Source organism: Catharus ustulatus, chromosome 29 (genome assembly GCF_009819885.2).
Source record: "Catharus ustulatus isolate bCatUst1 chromosome 29, bCatUst1.pri.v2, whole genome shotgun sequence".
NCBI classification, from domain to species: Eukaryota; Metazoa; Chordata; class Aves; order Passeriformes; family Turdidae; genus Catharus; species Catharus ustulatus.
Window position 1 is genome coordinate 4,281,639 of NC_046249.1, and position 16,710 is coordinate 4,298,348.

The 16,710-nt window shown below is 48.3% G+C and overlaps 1 protein-coding gene across 7 annotated transcripts in view; it reads right to left on the bottom strand.

Annotated features, from left to right (window-relative positions):
• Positions 1-16,710, bottom strand: part of LOC117008434 (DNA-binding protein RFX2-like) — a 71,457-nt gene that overhangs the window by 17,480 nt on the left and 37,267 nt on the right. For 2 of the 7 annotated variants that reach the window (XM_033082285.1, XM_033082283.2), the window contains exons 2-6: positions 16,218-16,330; positions 13,200-13,289; positions 12,192-12,271; positions 10,916-11,192; positions 6,414-6,488 (exon numbers count right to left, since the gene is read on the bottom strand). In XM_033082285.1, coding sequence (XP_032938176.1) covers positions 6,414-6,488; positions 10,916-11,192; positions 12,192-12,271; positions 13,200-13,289; positions 16,218-16,322 — 627 coding nt within the window. In that variant the 5' untranslated portion in view covers positions 16,323-16,330. The remainder of the gene's footprint in view (positions 1-6,413; positions 6,489-10,915; positions 11,193-12,191; positions 12,272-13,199; positions 13,290-16,217; positions 16,331-16,710) is intronic. The other 5 variants (XM_033082289.1, XM_033082288.1, XM_033082284.2 and 2 more) reach the window with 4 other exon arrangements.

Genomic DNA, 16,710 nt, shown 5'->3' on the forward strand with positions numbered 1-16,710 from the left:
ACCAGGCAGGGCATTGTTCTTTATCTTTTCACAACCCATCCTCCCTCCAGCCAGTCATTTTCTGCTCATGGCCATTGAGTCCCACTGTGGCACTGATAAAATTACTGCATCCCATTGGGAGTTGCTCCAGCCAGGGGGAAGAGCCCAACATTTCTTACCAAGATAAAAACAGAGGTTTGGGACACTAAGGGAGCCCCTTTCTCCACTGGACTCCAGAGGAAAACCGGATTTCTCCACATCACCACTGGAGCTCCGGAGGGAAACTGCACCTTGTACAGGAGCACTGCTCCAACTGAATCACATCTGTCACTGCAGGAGGATGCAGCCACCATGGGATGGGACTGCTGCCAACACCCTGCCTGACGGGTGTCAGGTTGTACTCTGACTTTGTCAGGGTTTGGGGTTTGTTTCTTTGTAGTACTGTATTTCTATTTTAATTTCCCTAGTAAAGAACTGTTATTCCTAATTCCCATATCTTTGCCTGAGAGCCCCTTGATTTCAAAATTACAATAATTTGGAGGGAGGGTGTTTACATTCTCCATTTCAAAGAGAAGCTCCTGCCTTTCTCAGCAGACACCTGTCCTCCAAACTAAAACAGCAGCTTTTCATTATTTGTCCATATATAAGCTGCACCTGATTATAAGCCGCACTTTGGGTTTGGACCAAAATTTTAGTCAAAATGGTGCAGCTTATAATGGTGAAATTACTGTATTTATAATACATATTTATAACTATATTTTATATATTATTATAATATATACAACTATTATAATTCATACAGCTTTATATTAGTTTACAGGATGGCAAAAGCACCCCCAGCCCAAACAAAACCAGTCAGATTTTTCATTATTTAAACACAGTCCTGCTGCCACCTCAGTGTCCACCTTGGGTTTGGATGAATTCCTGCAGAGCCAAAATAAAGCTGTAAAAACTCGCATTTTCCAAAGAAAAGAGATCTTGAGATACTGCCTAAGAGAAATAATTTTAGGGGAAGCAAATTGATGCAAAGCCTTTATTAATTGGAAGATTGGCATGTCTGCAACAGCTCCCTTAACAATAAAATTAACGGTTGCCAAAGCAACCTTCAAAATCTGAGGGAATCCATCTACTTTGCAAAATTTACTGTCTGAACTTCTGACATGGCTGTTGATTAAAATTTGCAATTAATATAAATTATTTATAGCGTGATAGTCTGGAAGGGCAGGTCCAGCACACAGTGTCAGCACAGAAATTCAAATGCAAAGCCCCCAATTTCCTTTAATTGACTAAACGACTTCAGCATCAATAAAATGAGAGTTGTAATAATTGAATTTTGGAAGGAACTGGATGTACACATGGACTAATATCAACAGGGTGGGTAAGAGCCCTTTCACTGCCATGAGGGATGTCTGGGATTAACATTTTCCAGGCTTTCCTCTGCCCCCAAATCTCCATCCCTGCACCAGAACCAGCTGCATTCCCATCAGATCAGGGCACAAATGGCTTGTGGATGCCAAATATCAGCCACAGCATCTCCATACAAATGAGAGTCTTGGGTAAAAATGGGAACTGAGCATGGATTTAGTCTAGAAATCAGTGGGATTTGACAAGCCCATGGATCTGCACTCAAACCCTCTCCACTCCCACCCCAGTGTCCCTCCCTTTTCTCTCATTTGCTCTTGGTGACACTCCCAGGTCCCAGTTCACCACAAGGTTGAGGTTTTACACCAAGAATTCTTTGAAAGCCAAGCTGAGCAGTGTGTGTCTCTGGCACCTCTCTCCACTGAGCTGTTTCCAGCTCCTGTGTTTCATGTCCCACTCTGCTCTCACTCTGAGCCTTTGCAGCACCCTCAGGATGTTCTCTGGGTCTCCTTCACACATCCAAATTTAAACTGCTGCTTCACAAAGTCAGCTGGATCCAAAACTGTGCACTTTAAGCTCTACCATAAAACTATTCCAATCAGTTGGAGAACAGAAGGCTCCAGGGAGAGCTCAGAGCTCCTTGCAGGGCCTGAAGGGGCTCCAGGAGAGCTGGAGAGGGACTGGGGACAAGGGCTGGAGGGACAGGACACAGGGAATGGCTTCCACTGCCAGAGGGAAGGGCTGGATGGGATATTGGGCAGGAATTGTTCCCTGGGAGGGTGGGCAGGCCCTGGCACAGGGTGCCCAGAGCAGCTGTGGCTGCCCCTGGATCCCTGGCAGTGCCCAAGGCCAGGCTGGATGGGGCTGGGAGCAGCCTGGGATAGTGGAACCTGTCCCTGCCATGGCAGGGGTGGGAATGGATGAGTTTTAATGTCCTTCCAACCCAAACCATTCCAGGATTTGTTCACTGGAGCTGATCCAAATCCGAACACAAATTCCTGCACCCATCAGCTCTGGTGGAGCAGACCAGGGGCTGCCACAGCTGCAGAAACAAAAACCTCCTGGCCACATTTCCTCTGTCCTGCTTCTGCCTCCTTCCCCAGCTCCACAGCACCCAAGACACCCTTTGAGATGATCTCCCACAGACAAAGATCATTTCCCACCCCCACAGTTCCAAAAGATGGTTTGTTAATGACCCATGAGGATCCTTCCTGCTCCCATCTGCAGCACAGACACCTCTGGAAACCCAAAAAATCTTTCTGTGGCCCTGAGGCTCCCCCAGCCATTCAGCTCCCTCTAACCACCCAGGTTTTGCCATAAAACACCAGGAATTCAGTTTTAGGTTCTCCACATCTATGTTGATTTTGGCCCATCCCCTGTATTTAAGAGATTATTGCTTAAGATCCTTTCAAATTTTTAAACCAGGTATTTTATTTATCCTATGGAAGATACTGAATGTGCATCAGCTATTTATCTCCTAAATCTTAAGCCTTAAGCCTTAAAAAAAAAATAAAAGTTTTGTATTACTGTGGAAAATTCAGATACAGATAAACTCTCTCATTTAAATTTGATCCTGGGCATTTTTATTCTAATCCCTGGTATTTCTAGAAGATTCCCTTCATCTCCCAGCTTCCTTTTCCTGCAAATGTCTTTTTATATTCCCTTAAACATTGCAGAGTTTCACAATATGAACTCCCACTATTGAATTAGAAATTTATTATGAAGCACACAAAAGAGCTTGAAACAGAGATCTGTCAGAATAGAAATAATTTTCCAAACGTGATTTTTGCTCTTCCTGCACAACTAATAGCACACTGGGCACTTAAAATGAGAAAATTAAAACCTCTTTCCATTTTAATATCTTATTCTGTTTGGTTTCTGATTTTTGTTCAGTTGTGACCATCAGATATTCCCCAGTTTATTTCTGTTTATGCCATGATCAGGTTCCAATAAAATCACTATACAGACATATGCTGCTGAGGTTGTTACAGGCACTACAGGGGGAACATTTAATTTCCATTTCTTCCTTAACTTTATTTCTATCTGACTGTTTGGTTTCCTTTGAAAAAAACCTCATCCTGGTTCTATCCAGAGGTGGAAAAAGCCATTCTTGAGGCTGGCTGAGAAAATAAAAACCTTTTTTTGCAGGTTCAGGATTGGAGAAGTTTTCTTGTAGCCACTTCTATGAAATATAAAAGAGGAACCATTTGTGGGTTACATTTAAGGTGTTTTTAGCTGGGACCATGAGCAGCAGGTTCCTAAATTTCCACTCAGAGTTAGGACAGAGCCATTCACTCACAGGAAGGAATTCCAGTGGGGATTATTTTGTGGGTTTTGGGATTTCATTTTGCAGACAATGAGGAAAAAAATGACATTTTCTCCCTACCCTTACTCATGCTGTGGATATCCCAGAGCCACAGGGCTTCAACTCCTTCAACTTCAGGCTCTTGTGTACAAAAATTGCATTTTTTTCTCTGATTTCTTTGCATCATCTGCAAGCTCACAACTGGCAAGGAAATAATCCCCTGGCCCAGGGTCTGTGCCAGTGCAGTCCCACACTGAGATGATTTCATCAGAACCATCCTGTGTCACTGGGGCTCAGCAGGAGCTTCACCCTCCCCTCTGCAAATTTCAAATGCACTTAAACCTCTCAGGGAGGTTTTGAAGCCAAATTCAGTTATCCAGCTCCATTTCATATTGATTTTAGTTAAATTATGTCAAAAATTCCCTCTGGACTGAGACACCTTTAATTGTCCTCTTGTTTTTTTTTTTAAAACCCCAAAGATTCCTGGCATGAACCACCAATATAAACCTCATTATCTCAAGAACTTGCACATTTCCAAAATGCCAAATTTAAAACAAGGGACAGAAGACAATGAAGAACTCTGCAGCCTTAAGACTCAGAGCAATTAAGTCACAGCTAAGTGCAATTAGCATCATGTCCCCATTTCCTGGTGCTTTTGTCAAGCTGGAATTTGCTTTCAGCCTTGACAAATTGCAGTCACCTGCTGCTCCTCCAGCAGAGCCTGACACTGCTGTGCCACCATGGGGAATTTGGGGTGGGTGATGCTCTCCCTGCTGCTGGGGTTTTGTTCTTTGCCATGAAGAGAGGGACCTGGAGCATCCAGAGAGCAGGAGCTGGGGGGTTCAGGTGGTCACTGGGATGTCAGCTCTGGCCCTGCAGTGTCCAGGTGGGGGCTGCTCCATCCCTGCAGCATCCAAGGCTGGCTTGGACAGAGCTCTGAGCACTCTGCTCTGCTGGAAGGTGGCAGCAGGCTGGAATTAAAGCTCTAAGGTCCTTTCCAACCCAAACCATCCTGGTCCAGCTTCCTGCTCAAATCAGGGCACACTTCCATGGGCTCAGGCTCCTCACTCAGATGAGTCCTAAAAGAGCCTCCCCATGCAGAGGCTGCAGAGCCTCTCTGGACCTGCCTGATCTGGTTCCCCAGGGTGCTGTGTCCCCTTCAGGCACTGCTCATCCCTCTTTTTGTGCCCAGACACCTCCCTGTGGCCTGAGCAGGGACAGTGGGGACAGCAAGGGCCCTGAGGGGCTCCTCAGCTCAGGCTCTGTGCCCTGCCAGGGGAATCACCCAGCCCAGGAACCACCAGGGGGGAATCACCAGGATGCCAGGGGCAATCACCCAGCCCAGCCCTGGAGCTGCCCAGGACCTGCACCTTGTGCCTGGAGCAGCACCTGCAGAGGGACCAGCTGAGGGTGGAGGTGTCACATGTGCTCAGGAAGGAGTTTGTTTGTGCCCACATGTGCTCAGGAAGGAGTTTGTTTGCTCCAGAGTTTGTGACAGCACTTAAACCTTAGGCCAGACTATGAACCATGACCTAGAATCAGGGACATCAAGTTCTACCCTGCAAGACAAGGATGGAGAAGGTTGATCAGGGGCTGGATGAGGCCCCCACTCCATCCTGAACAGCTTGTGGTCAGTGAAATCTCTTTTCTACCTTTTGCATGCTTTCCTCTGCCCTTTCCCTGATTTTTTTTCAAATCTTGGCCACAATGAATAAGAAACATCCTGCAGAGCAACACAATCCTTGTGCAGCACTTCAGGAGTGAGAGCCTGGCACAGCCTGGGGTGGGAGGGATGCAGGAGATGCTCAGAACCTGATCCTGCAGGTTTGTGTTTCCCCAAATACAACCAGAAACTTTCACTCTCCACCAGCTGAAATAAGGACTGAGCTCCCCCAGGAGCCCTGGCCTGTTTGAAATCAGCTGAAGGAATCAGCTTTAAAGTTCCTTTTGTTGTCTCAAGCTATTTATCTGTGGTGAAGAAGCCAAAGATTTAGGGTTTTTTTTGTTTTTGCAGGCCCTAAGAATGACAACAAACCAGCCCCAAACACAGAGGAAACCTGTTAGAGCAGAGCAGCACTTGGTACTCTGGGATTTATGGGTGCAGGATGTGCTTGAGCTTAATCCAAACCCAGGGAAACCAAGGCAGGTCCAGAGACTCCAACATGACCTGGATCAACCCAAATCTCACCCAAGCATGTGCTCACCCCTCAGTGTTCCACAAACCAAGATGCAAAGGCCCAGCAGAACAGTGAGAATATCACACAAAGCAGGGAAATCATTGCAGAGTGCAGAGAGAGAAGCCCAGCACATGGGTTTAGCACAGCATTGTGACAGGAATGGGCTTCCTGAGGCACAGAGAGAGGGAAAAAAAGGCACTCACAGGCTCTTGGTGTGTGCTGGCTGAGGGGAATCTGTCACAATTCACACCAAGTCGTGGCTGAGGATTTACAAGTAATTTTCCAGCCATTTTTCAGTTCCAGTGAAAGGAAAAGAACTTCCTCAAATGTGTTTATCTGATTGCCAGCAATTTCCATTGCAAGGCAGATGAAATAAATAAACACAGGGTAGAGGCAGTTAGGAGACTCCGGAGCATCTCAGCAGCAAACATTTATCATGTGGCACTTTTTGCAGACTCTTTTTCCCTGGATTGGGCTGTTTTAGGCAGTACAGCTCAATCACAGACTGCTTTTGAGCTGTTGAATACACCAAAGAAAGAATTCTCCTACCAAAGCAGGGGAAAAGGTTGTAAATTCTGATTGTAACTTACATGGCTGTTGAGCAAACTGCTTTTGTGTGATGTAATCCCTTCATTTTTTTGTAGGTTTTCAATCGCCATTTCAAGCTAAAGAAAAATGTGCACAGGAGAGAGAAAAAAAAAGGAGAAAGAAAGGAAATCAGATAGTTAGCAACAGCCAGGATTATTGTTTCTTTATTAATATTTGAATGATTAATGCTTCATATCAACAAGCTTGTGGAAAAGAGGCAAACAGATGAGCACAGTCGGTGTGGATGGAGCTGCAGAGGTGTTGCTGGGACATGCAAATGGACACACAGCAGGAATCCCCACAGGGGTGACAAAGCCAGGCCAGGGGGGGTTATCTTCCCCTAAAAGTCATGCCTATTTATAAAAAAAAAAAAAAGCATTTTTCCTCCTTTTTTTCCCTTCCTGCTGAGAGCAAACCGTTGTCCTGCAGATCCTCTGCAGGCTGCAGAGTTGTACCCAAGGAGAGCTGGCAGCAATGACTTGGTTACAGTCACTTCTTCATATTTTGTCAGAAAACCTACAAAATTCAATAAAACTGGGGTGCAAGGAATGGAAAAGGGCTCTCTGATGCTGAGAACTGCAAAGGGAAGAAGGGAGGAGCAGGTTTCAGTCGAGTTCTCCCCCAGAAGCCAGGATGGAATATTTGATGGTGCCTGTGCTCGTTTCTCTGGATCTCAGAGGAGCCAAGGTGAGGCTTTCTGGCTCCTGAGGAGCCTCCTGACTCCTGTCTGGCTCCTGTTCCACTCCAGCCCAGCTGTGGCTGCTGCCTTGTGCCTCAAACCTCTCCTGAACCCTTCTTGTCTTCATTCTGCTGCTGGGGCAGAATCTGGGATGCTCCTTTAGCAGATGGCTGCTTGTGGATGATACAATTCCTCCCAAGCCATCTTCCCCTGGCCCCTGGAATTTGCTATAATAGATAAGGTATCCTAGATACCAAGGTTGAGCCAAATTCCTTAAGAATTTGGTCACTCTCTAACACTTTGGAAGATAATTGGTTAGAAATTAGTCTGTGTAATTGGGCAGTTCACCTTTAGAACTTCTCACTTAGATTGGATGCTGTTCTCTGTATAAACTTTTATTGGTTGTAGTTTGAATCCTCCCTGTAATATATAATATAATAATATAGTAATATAAATATTACTTCTGCCCTTTGTTCTGAGAGATCCCTGCTTGACCACCCTTGGCATGAAATAAAGACTCTTGTGGAACTCGTCAAGTAAGGTCTCTGGTCTTTCTCGGCTGATAAATGTGAGCTTTTCTGAGAGACTGCTAAATGTTAGCACTCCCTGGTCCTGGCAAATACCACCAGGGACCAAAAAAAGAAAAGCCACAGCTGCTGGTCCCAAAGCTCTACAAGATTTGTGCAAGAAAAAAAAAAATCCCCAAACCTCCTAAAAGCCCAGATTAGAGCCTGGCAGGAGCAGAACGCACTGTTTGTGTCCAGCAGATGTTCCCAAGCCCGGTGATGTGTGCCCTGGCAGTGCAGCACACACAGAACCTGTCCTCATTTCACACCTCTGTGGGCACACCCAAGTGCAGATGATGTGTCTGTGGCCTCCTGCCCACACTGCCAGCCTGCACTGACTCACAGTGGAGATTAAGGCTGAGATAAACGCAGCCCTTCCAAAGCCAGGCTCTGCCACAGGAGGGTGGCAGGGCAGGGCAGGGCAGGGCAGAGCCAGCTCCTGAAGGGACATCAGGGAGCTCAGGCACTGTGGGAAGGTGACACTCCACCTGCAGCCCCCCAAAGGGAACTGGGACCACTTCTCGAGGTGTTCTCAGCAAACTCAGTCTCAGATTTGTGGGGTTTCTGAGAGCACTGAGATGGACCACGAGGAACCAAAGCCTGAGTGCTGACACAGCTTCAGGAAATGAGTCAGAGTTAGAGGGAGACCCGATTTCCTTCCTCTGCTCAGGGGCTGTTTGAGCAACAGCTCTGAGGCAAGCACAGAAACACTGCCTGGCCTTTGGCTGTTGGCAGGGGTCCATCCAAAAGGACACCTTGCATCTGCAATAAAAAATATTACAAGGGAAAGACTAAAGGCTTGTAAGCAGCCCTGCAGGAAGGTGAAGAGCTCTGAGGACCCACTTATGGGAGGTCTCAAGGATTTCCTCTCTTGATGCAGACTAATTTAGGTGAAGATTAATAGTGCTGTGTTGGCACAGATACTGAGTGGGACTGTTCCCTGAGCTGTTTCAGCCCATCTGGTGCAGCAGAACATTGGGATTCCAGCAGACAAGGGAAAGTTTCTTAAGAGGTTTCTCGAAGTATCTGAAGATTTTTCTTCAGTGCACACACAGATTTACCAAACATCTCTCACCCTGCTGAGGCAGCTCCTGGACCACTGCTAATCCTGAAGTACTCCCTTGTTTCCATTCTCCTCTGGAGGTGCTCTCCTTGCTCTCAAGGTCTCTGCCCCAAACCCTCAACACCTCCAGTCCCTCTCCTTCCCCACTGCTGACCACTCCAGTGTCCATCCCCAAGGCCACTGCAAACACTTTGGCTTCCCTGGCTCCATCTGCACAAGCTTTCCCTTTCCCTTTCTCCCACAAATCTCCCAGTCCTGCCCCACCACATTCTGCCAGGACTCCCAGAGCCCCTCTGGTAACACCAGCCTTTCCCAGTCTCTGTTTGGGCTGCACATTAAACAGAAAATAATGTTCCTGCCCATGGATCTGATTCAGTGCCTGCTCTGCCTAAGCCACCCATCCTTCCTTGTGGGTGCCCAGAGCAGTTGTGGCTGCCCCTGGATCCCTGGAAATGTCCAAGGCCAGGCTGGATGGGGTTTGGAGCAGCCTGGGACAGTGGAAGGTGTCCCTGCCATGGCAGGGGTGGCACTGGATGAGTTTTAAGATCCCAAACCAAATGACTCCATGATTTAGTGAAATTCTAAAATTCCAAGCAGTCAAGGCTCTGCTCCATCTCCCTCTGACCCCAGTCTGAAATCCAACACAGACACAGCCCTGGACTGCCTGCCAGGCTCTTTTCCACCTTTCCCAGCCCTTCCTCAGATATTTTGTGTTAAAATACCTTCAGAAAGCTCTTTCCTATATGCAACAGAGTGAATTTATCTCAGATGTATTTCCATAAAGGTCGCTTTCTAAATTATTTTTTTTCTGAACAGCCTTATCTCATGTAATAACCACCAACTAAATCCATTCATGGGATATTTCGACTGACATATTTTCCACTTGGGTTTTCATATTGTGCTTATCACCATGGAAATTACAAAAACCCCAAACAGCAACAACAACAAAAAAAATCTCCCCAAAATGCAGGAGTATAGTTGTGCAGTTTTGTAAGATGCAGTCCCACACAGGTGATGCTTCCAAATAATAACTTTGAGCAAAAACCAAATGGTCCAGTGCTAATTTTTAACTATGAACAGTTAAAATACACAGACACAATTCTCACCCAGAAATGAACCTCAGCAGCTGTCATTTTCTCTCTCACCCAAACCAAGGACTTTTCCCCTATCCCTACCCAAGCAGAGCACATTTACTCCAAAGGATCAAAGCACCTTTTAAAGCACAAAGATTCAAAAAACATAAATTCTGCATTCTAAAATTCAGTGGGAAAAGAAAGTACAACTTAACAGGCCAGATTTACAAGATTCTCAGTAGCAACAGCTCCAGTTTTTCTCCCTAGTGATGCTGCTCACATTTTAAATTCTGGCTACATACCCTGAATTACACCTACATTGGTATTTATATTTATATATGAATGCATAAACACACAGGAGTCTGCAGAGGGAGGTGAGCAGTGTCCCAGGAAATGAGCTCCAAGCACTCCTGGCAGCTGCTCAGGGCTGGGAGATTCCCCAGCCAAAGCCCTGGTGCTTTTCTCACTGCAAAAAGGCTGTTTTGGGTGAGGAGCTGTAAGCCCTCAGTCCCCACATCTGTGCTTCCAGTCCCTGCCACTCAGCTGGCAGCTAGAGGGACACGATGAAAAGAAATCAGAACTTTAAACCATTTCTGTTTGATCAGTATTACCCCTAAAAGACATTTTCTAAACATATGGCAAGGACAGAATACACAATGGTGTAGGAGATATATACACAAACTTTTTGATCACTGTGCATGATCAGCTTGACATAACTTATGTGCTAATTATCCACTGGGTTAAGGAAAGATTTCTCAGGTCTCTTCATATATTTCAATATTTTGGGTTATGTGTGAGATGTTTGACTTATTAGAAATTGTAAATAGAGACAAAATATTTTGCTTGGGGGGAAAAAACCAAACCAATTGAATGGTTTATTAATATTTGAATGATTAATGCTTTCTCTTTAATGCTGCATAATTTCAGCGATGTGCTGAGCGAGAGGGACAACCCAAACCCCAACTGAAAACCAAGCGTGCTACACCAGTGTCTATTCTCTCCCTTGCACTCATGGCATGTTACAGACATATACAGTGACAATGACAGGTCAGATTTATTTTCTGAAGGCTTTTCAGTTCCCTTTGGGATCATTGCTGGCCCCCGAGCTGCGGTGCCTACATACCGTTGCTGGAGAGGAGCGTGAGGTGTGTGACAGAGAATGTCTAGAGTTCTCCAGCCCCCCATGAATGAGATAGGCTCCCGAGCCGGAGAGGATCTGACTTCCCCCAATGTCCATGGTGATGCCCACCATGTTGTGAGAGGGAATGGCTGTAGGAGAGGATGCCGCTGTAGTCACCTGAGCTCCTCCTCCTCCTCCTCCTCCCTGCGACTCGAAGTAGGGCGCGGCGCCGGCGGGAGCGTAAATCTGCGCCTCGCTGCTGTACGAGTAGGCAGCTCGTCTGTGAGGGGACACAAGGGGACATGCAGAGCAGCTCGTGTCTGACAGCTTCTGGAAGCTGGGCAAGGGGCAGGAAAATCCCCCCAGCCCTGCTGGAATGGGAGCCTGTGCTGGGATCGCTCAGGATCGCAGCGAGGGCAGAGCCTGGAGCTCCTGTAAGGAACTGGGTGAAGAAGGCCAGAAGGAGCCACAGAATGGGGCACAGCAGACAGGAGGAAAAGGGAATTTTAAGGGTGGAGAAGCTCTGGCACAGCTGTGGCTGCCCCATTGCTGGAAGGGACCAAGGCCAGACTGGACAAGGCTGGGAGCAGCCTGGGATAGTAGGAGGTGTTGGGGAGAACCCTGGGACAGTGGGAGGTGTTGGGGAGCAACCTGAGATGGTTGAAGGTGTTGGGGAGCAACCTGGGACAATGGGGGGTGTTTGGGAGCAGCCTGGAATGGTGGAAGGTGTTGGGGAGCACTCTGGGATGGTGGAAGGTGTTGGGAGCAGCCTGGGACAGTGGGAGATGTTGGGGTGCAGCCTGGGATGGTGGGAGGTGTTGGGGAGCACTCCGGGATGGTGGAAGGTGCTAGGGAACACCCTGGGACAGTGGGAGATGTTGGGGAGCAGCCTGGGATGGTGGGAGGTGTTGGGGGTTGGAAGGAGATGAGCTTTAAGGTCTTTTCCAACCCAAGCCATTCTGGGATTCTTTGACTCTATAAAATCTTCCAACACCCCCTTTTTGCACTAGAAAAAGGAACTCTAGAAGTTCCATCCCTAAAGCTGCTCATGTCACCACACAAAGTGCTGACCCTTCCATGACCAGGATTCCCTGGAGAACAGTTCCTCCATCAGGAGAACACCTGCAGGGCTGGAGTGTGGCTGAAACCACCTTCACAGCCAACAGAACACCTCAACCAGCTCCTCCTCTTCCTCCTCCCTTCGGGGGCTGGGCTGGAAGGAGCCTGGGGGAGGGCAGGGCTGGGAGGTGGGAGGGGGACAGCTCAGAGAGGCTCTTACATGGTTCCATTGGTGTAAACAGCTTCTCCTCCTTCCACATACTGCACCTGGGCTGGATAAACGTGCTGCACAGACTGCACCTGCAACAGGCACCAAGAAATCAGGGATTGCTCAGGAACCACGGGTCAAACTGCACAACTCCAACCTTACCTTTCATTTCTAGAAAAAAGGAAAAAAAAAATAAAACACCCTCCCTGCCCCCCCCTCCATGCTTAGGAATCTCAAAGGAGGTTTTTATTTTCAAAGGTCAAGTTAAAATAGATAAATAAGTGGTTGCTCCATGAGCAGTGGAAACAATGGAGCTGGGTTTCCTCTGGACACGTGTGTCAGGGTGACTAAGAGGGGTGAGCTCATGCTGCAGCCTTTCCTTCAGAGGGGAGCCTGGCAGTGTCCAGCTGCACCCCAGCCCCTTTTTCTTTGTTCTGGGAGGGATGGAATTGCCTTCTGTCAATTTGTTTTTCCCCTGAAATGGAGCAATCAAATAAAAAATCACTAAAGAAAAAAATTAAGAAGGTCAGACTCGCTGTCCACATGGAACAGCACCACATATCCCTGGTTTCTTAGGAAACCAGCCCAGGAAAAGGCAAAGTTCAAATAAATAAAAACACTTGCATAGCTCTCTGGTACCAAATCTTTCTATGGAGCCACATGCAGTCAGTAAATTTGTTTAATTAAAAACCCCAAACATTTCCCCTCTAAAAAAATCTTTACCAAAGGAGATTGCTTTTAATTGAACTTTGATTTAATAAATGCTTTTAAATTTAAGTTGAAAGCATCCATCAAATCTTCAAATAGATGAAAGACAACAGCTTCCTAAACTTCAAGTATCTTGAGAGTTTATTTTGTCATCAGCCTAAGAAAGGAGGAGAGAGCTGGAGAAAGTGATCCCAGCTCGCTGACTGCCCACAGCTCTTTAATTAAGAATTTTTTCTACATCTGGCACAGTTTCAGAGTCGTGTGGGATGTGGGGATGTGTTGATGCAGGGCTCTCCCCAGAGTGTTCATTACCTGCTGTGGAACCTGCTGGACTCTGGGAACAGAGATTTGCTGCATCTGCGCCCCTTTGGGAGCGGAGCCTGTGGCCTGGACCAAAACCCTCTGCAGGAAGAAGATACAGGAATAGACAATTTCAGTCCATAACACAGGTGAGCCAGGTGTTCTCTCCCAGAATTTCATGGCCAACTTGCCTCTGCCACCAGCAGCAGTGGCATCCTGTGTTAGTGTCCCTGTGTCCCCATGGGGTGCACCAGCCTGAGCTCAGCCCCCTGAATTTGGGCAAAGCTGCCTCCTCAATTCCTGACAGGAATCATCTTCAAATCTCCATGAAAGGAAATAGCAGCTCATTGATCAGCTCAGCCTCAGCTAAACAAGAATCACTCCTCACACATCCACATTTGGCTGCCAAGTCCCTTCTCTTAGAGCTGCTAAACCCAGCTCACTCTGCCTCCTGCTACAAGAAATGGCACCAAATCCTGCCAGCACCAAAGCTCAGGAGGTTCTGCCTGTCCCTGCAGTGCCACCAAGGGCACAGGGACCTTTCCTGGGGCTGGCTCTGACACTTCCATCATCCTTGTCTCACACTTCACTTTCAGTCTGAGGTTGTCAACGCATCTCAGGGTGCTCAGCACCTTCAGATCCAGCAAAACAAACGTGGGGGTGTGGTGGATGGAAAGAAAGGATTCAGTGGGAACAGAGCCAAGCATCTCCATGGCCTTTTAAACCTTCTCCAAGGAGACACATCCTCTGTGGTTGGAGGCTTTAAAAGCACCCAGGAGATTGGGCCAGCAGAACAAAGAGTAATAAAACAATCCCAGAAGCAACCTTGGTAATTACCTTATAGATGGATATTTAGGATTTGCAGCCCTCCCAACATATCTTTGTAATGAAATCCAATTCTAGCACAGCAGAATTCCAGGTTTATGACAATTGCCTGGATCTCCAGGCTGCTCCATCTGCAGTCCCCAGGCTGCATTCCCTGGAGATCCTACACTGAGGACACCTACACTAATGTCAGCCATCACCTGGCCCATTCTCCCTCCAGAAGGGGCTGTCACCACTGCAGGATGGGGACATCACAAGCCCTTCTTGAAGTCAAGCCCTGGCAGTGCCATCTACATCAAAGTCTCTTTCCTTTCTCCCACTTTTTTCCCATTTTCTGGCATTGCTTTTGCCAAATGCCACATCCCTGGCCCAGCTGCCCAGCTCAGCTCCTCACTGCCTGTCCAGGTGCTCTGCTGTCACCTTCCAGCCAAAATAAGGAATCATCCCCAACCTGGAGGGAGAGGCCATCCTGCAGCCTCTGCTCACACTGAAAGGGGCACCAGTGCTCAACAACCCCGAGGGTTTCAGCCTCACACCACTCCTGCTGCCAGCAGCTCATTCCCAGGGTTTTCTCTGTCCTGCTGGTGAGAAGGGAAGGCTCTGGATGCTGCTCCTCTTCAGCAATCTTCCACTATCCCCCAGATTTCCTTAATCCATGGGGTTCCACTCAGTGCTCCATGTCCCAACGACAGCACAGGCAAAGGCTGGATGGGTGATTTCACAATCCAAAGGTTTTCCAGCCTTTGTTCCAAACCAAATCCACTCTACTGATCCTGGGGCCACTGCTGGGCACTGCTGTCCCCATCCCTGCCACACCAGCAGGGAATGCTCTCCGTGGATGGCAAGGCTGGGAGGTGACAGCAGCACTCTGGGAATTCATCACCCATGGGAATGTCCATGGCTCCTGCAGAGTCCAATACTCCTTCCAATTCCCAATCTTTAATTGTTCCTTTTCAGCAGCATCCAATGGCAGCTGCTGCTGCTCACTTGGGAGTTGGAGAAGGATGAAGCTGAGTTACACCCACTCATCCTCTTATCCCTCCAGCTTCCTGTGAGAGAAATTTCTTTTGAAAGTTCCCCAAAAGGCATAAAAGGGAACAAAATGGAACCAGTTTCATTTAACCCTTCCTGTTTTGCACTGGGTGGTTCCCATTCATCGCTTGAAGCCATCACTTGTCTCCTGTTGGGTCTCCCAAACACAGAATATTCATGGACATTAATCATAAATCCCCCTCTGCAAATTAAAATCTTGGGATCTGCCTATCCAAGGAAGAGACCATGGAATCGTGGAATGCTTTAGGTTGGGAGGAACTTTAAATCCCATCCAGTGCCACCCCTGCCATGGTAGGGACACCTTCATTGTCCCAGGCTGCTCCAAACCCCAGTGTCCAACCTGGCTTTGGACACTGCCAGGGATCCAGGGGCAGCCACAGCTGCTCTGGGCACCCTGTGCCAGGGCCTGCCCACCCTCCCAGGGAACAATTCCTGCCCAATATCCCATGACAGTGGAAGCCATTCCCTGTGTCCTGTCCCTCCATCCCTTGTCCCCAGCCCCTCTCCAGCTCTCCTGGAGCCCCTTCAGGCCCTGCAAGGGGCTCTCAGCTCTCCCTGGAGCCTTCTCTTCTCCAGGTGAGCACCCCCAGCTCTCCCAGGCTGTCCCCAGAGCAGAGGGGCTCCAGCTCCTCTGGACCTGCTCAAACCTGTCCATGTTCTTCTTGTGCTCAGGACCCAAAGCTGGCCCCAGCAGTGCAGGGGGAGGCCAGGAGGGCAGAGCAGAGGGGGAGAATCTCCTCCCTGACCTGCAGCCCCTCCCCTGGGGATGCAGCACGTGGCTCCTCCAGCCTCTCCTGCATCAGCTCTGCCCTCACCTCTCCCCTTTTCAGGACTGTTCCATCTTCCCCTGCTTTTATTGACACTCCAAACCACAACAGGAAATCCCTCCAAAGCAAACACCCAGTTGGGCATGAAGAACCTCCCTTGGGCACCTAAACCCAACCCAAACCCCACAGGGTAAAACTCACACGTGGACTGGGAGGGCTCAAACCCTTTATGGACACCAAATCCAGCAACAGCTTGTTCCCATACCTCAACGAGCTAAAACCCCTCTCCCCCAGGATTAAACCCAGGCTTAAACCCAGGATGAAACCCCGTGGCAGGGGAGCAGGGCTGCTGCCCATGGGGACATCCCAGCTGGGCACACTTTACCTGCTGCGAGGCTGGCACTGCCTGCACCACCGGAGCCTGCGCCGGGGCCGACGGGTGAAGCGCCACGGGAGCTGCTGAGTCTGATCCAGCCTCGGGACTCTGCATGCTCACTGCTGGGGACAGCACAGGGACATCAGGGGGGACAGCACAGCACAGCCACACCCCCCCAAACCAGCCCTTCAAACCAGGGGTAAAATCCCGGTGGAGGATCCGGAGGGAAGAGCAGGGAAGGGAGGCAGCTCCCGTCCTACACACAGGACTCTTTTTAGTCCTGGAGCTAATTTTAATGCAGAATTATATTAAGGAAAAAGAAAGTTGCACAATTGTTTCATGGAGAGGAGAGGGAAGGAACAGAAAATGCATTTCTATATTTAACCGAAAAGTGGCGTTGGAAAATTATTGTGTCACAGTGAGCATCACACATGGTGGGGAAGAGCAGGGGCATAATTTTAAAATAATGCATTCTCCCCTCTGCCTTATCACCTTTATCTAC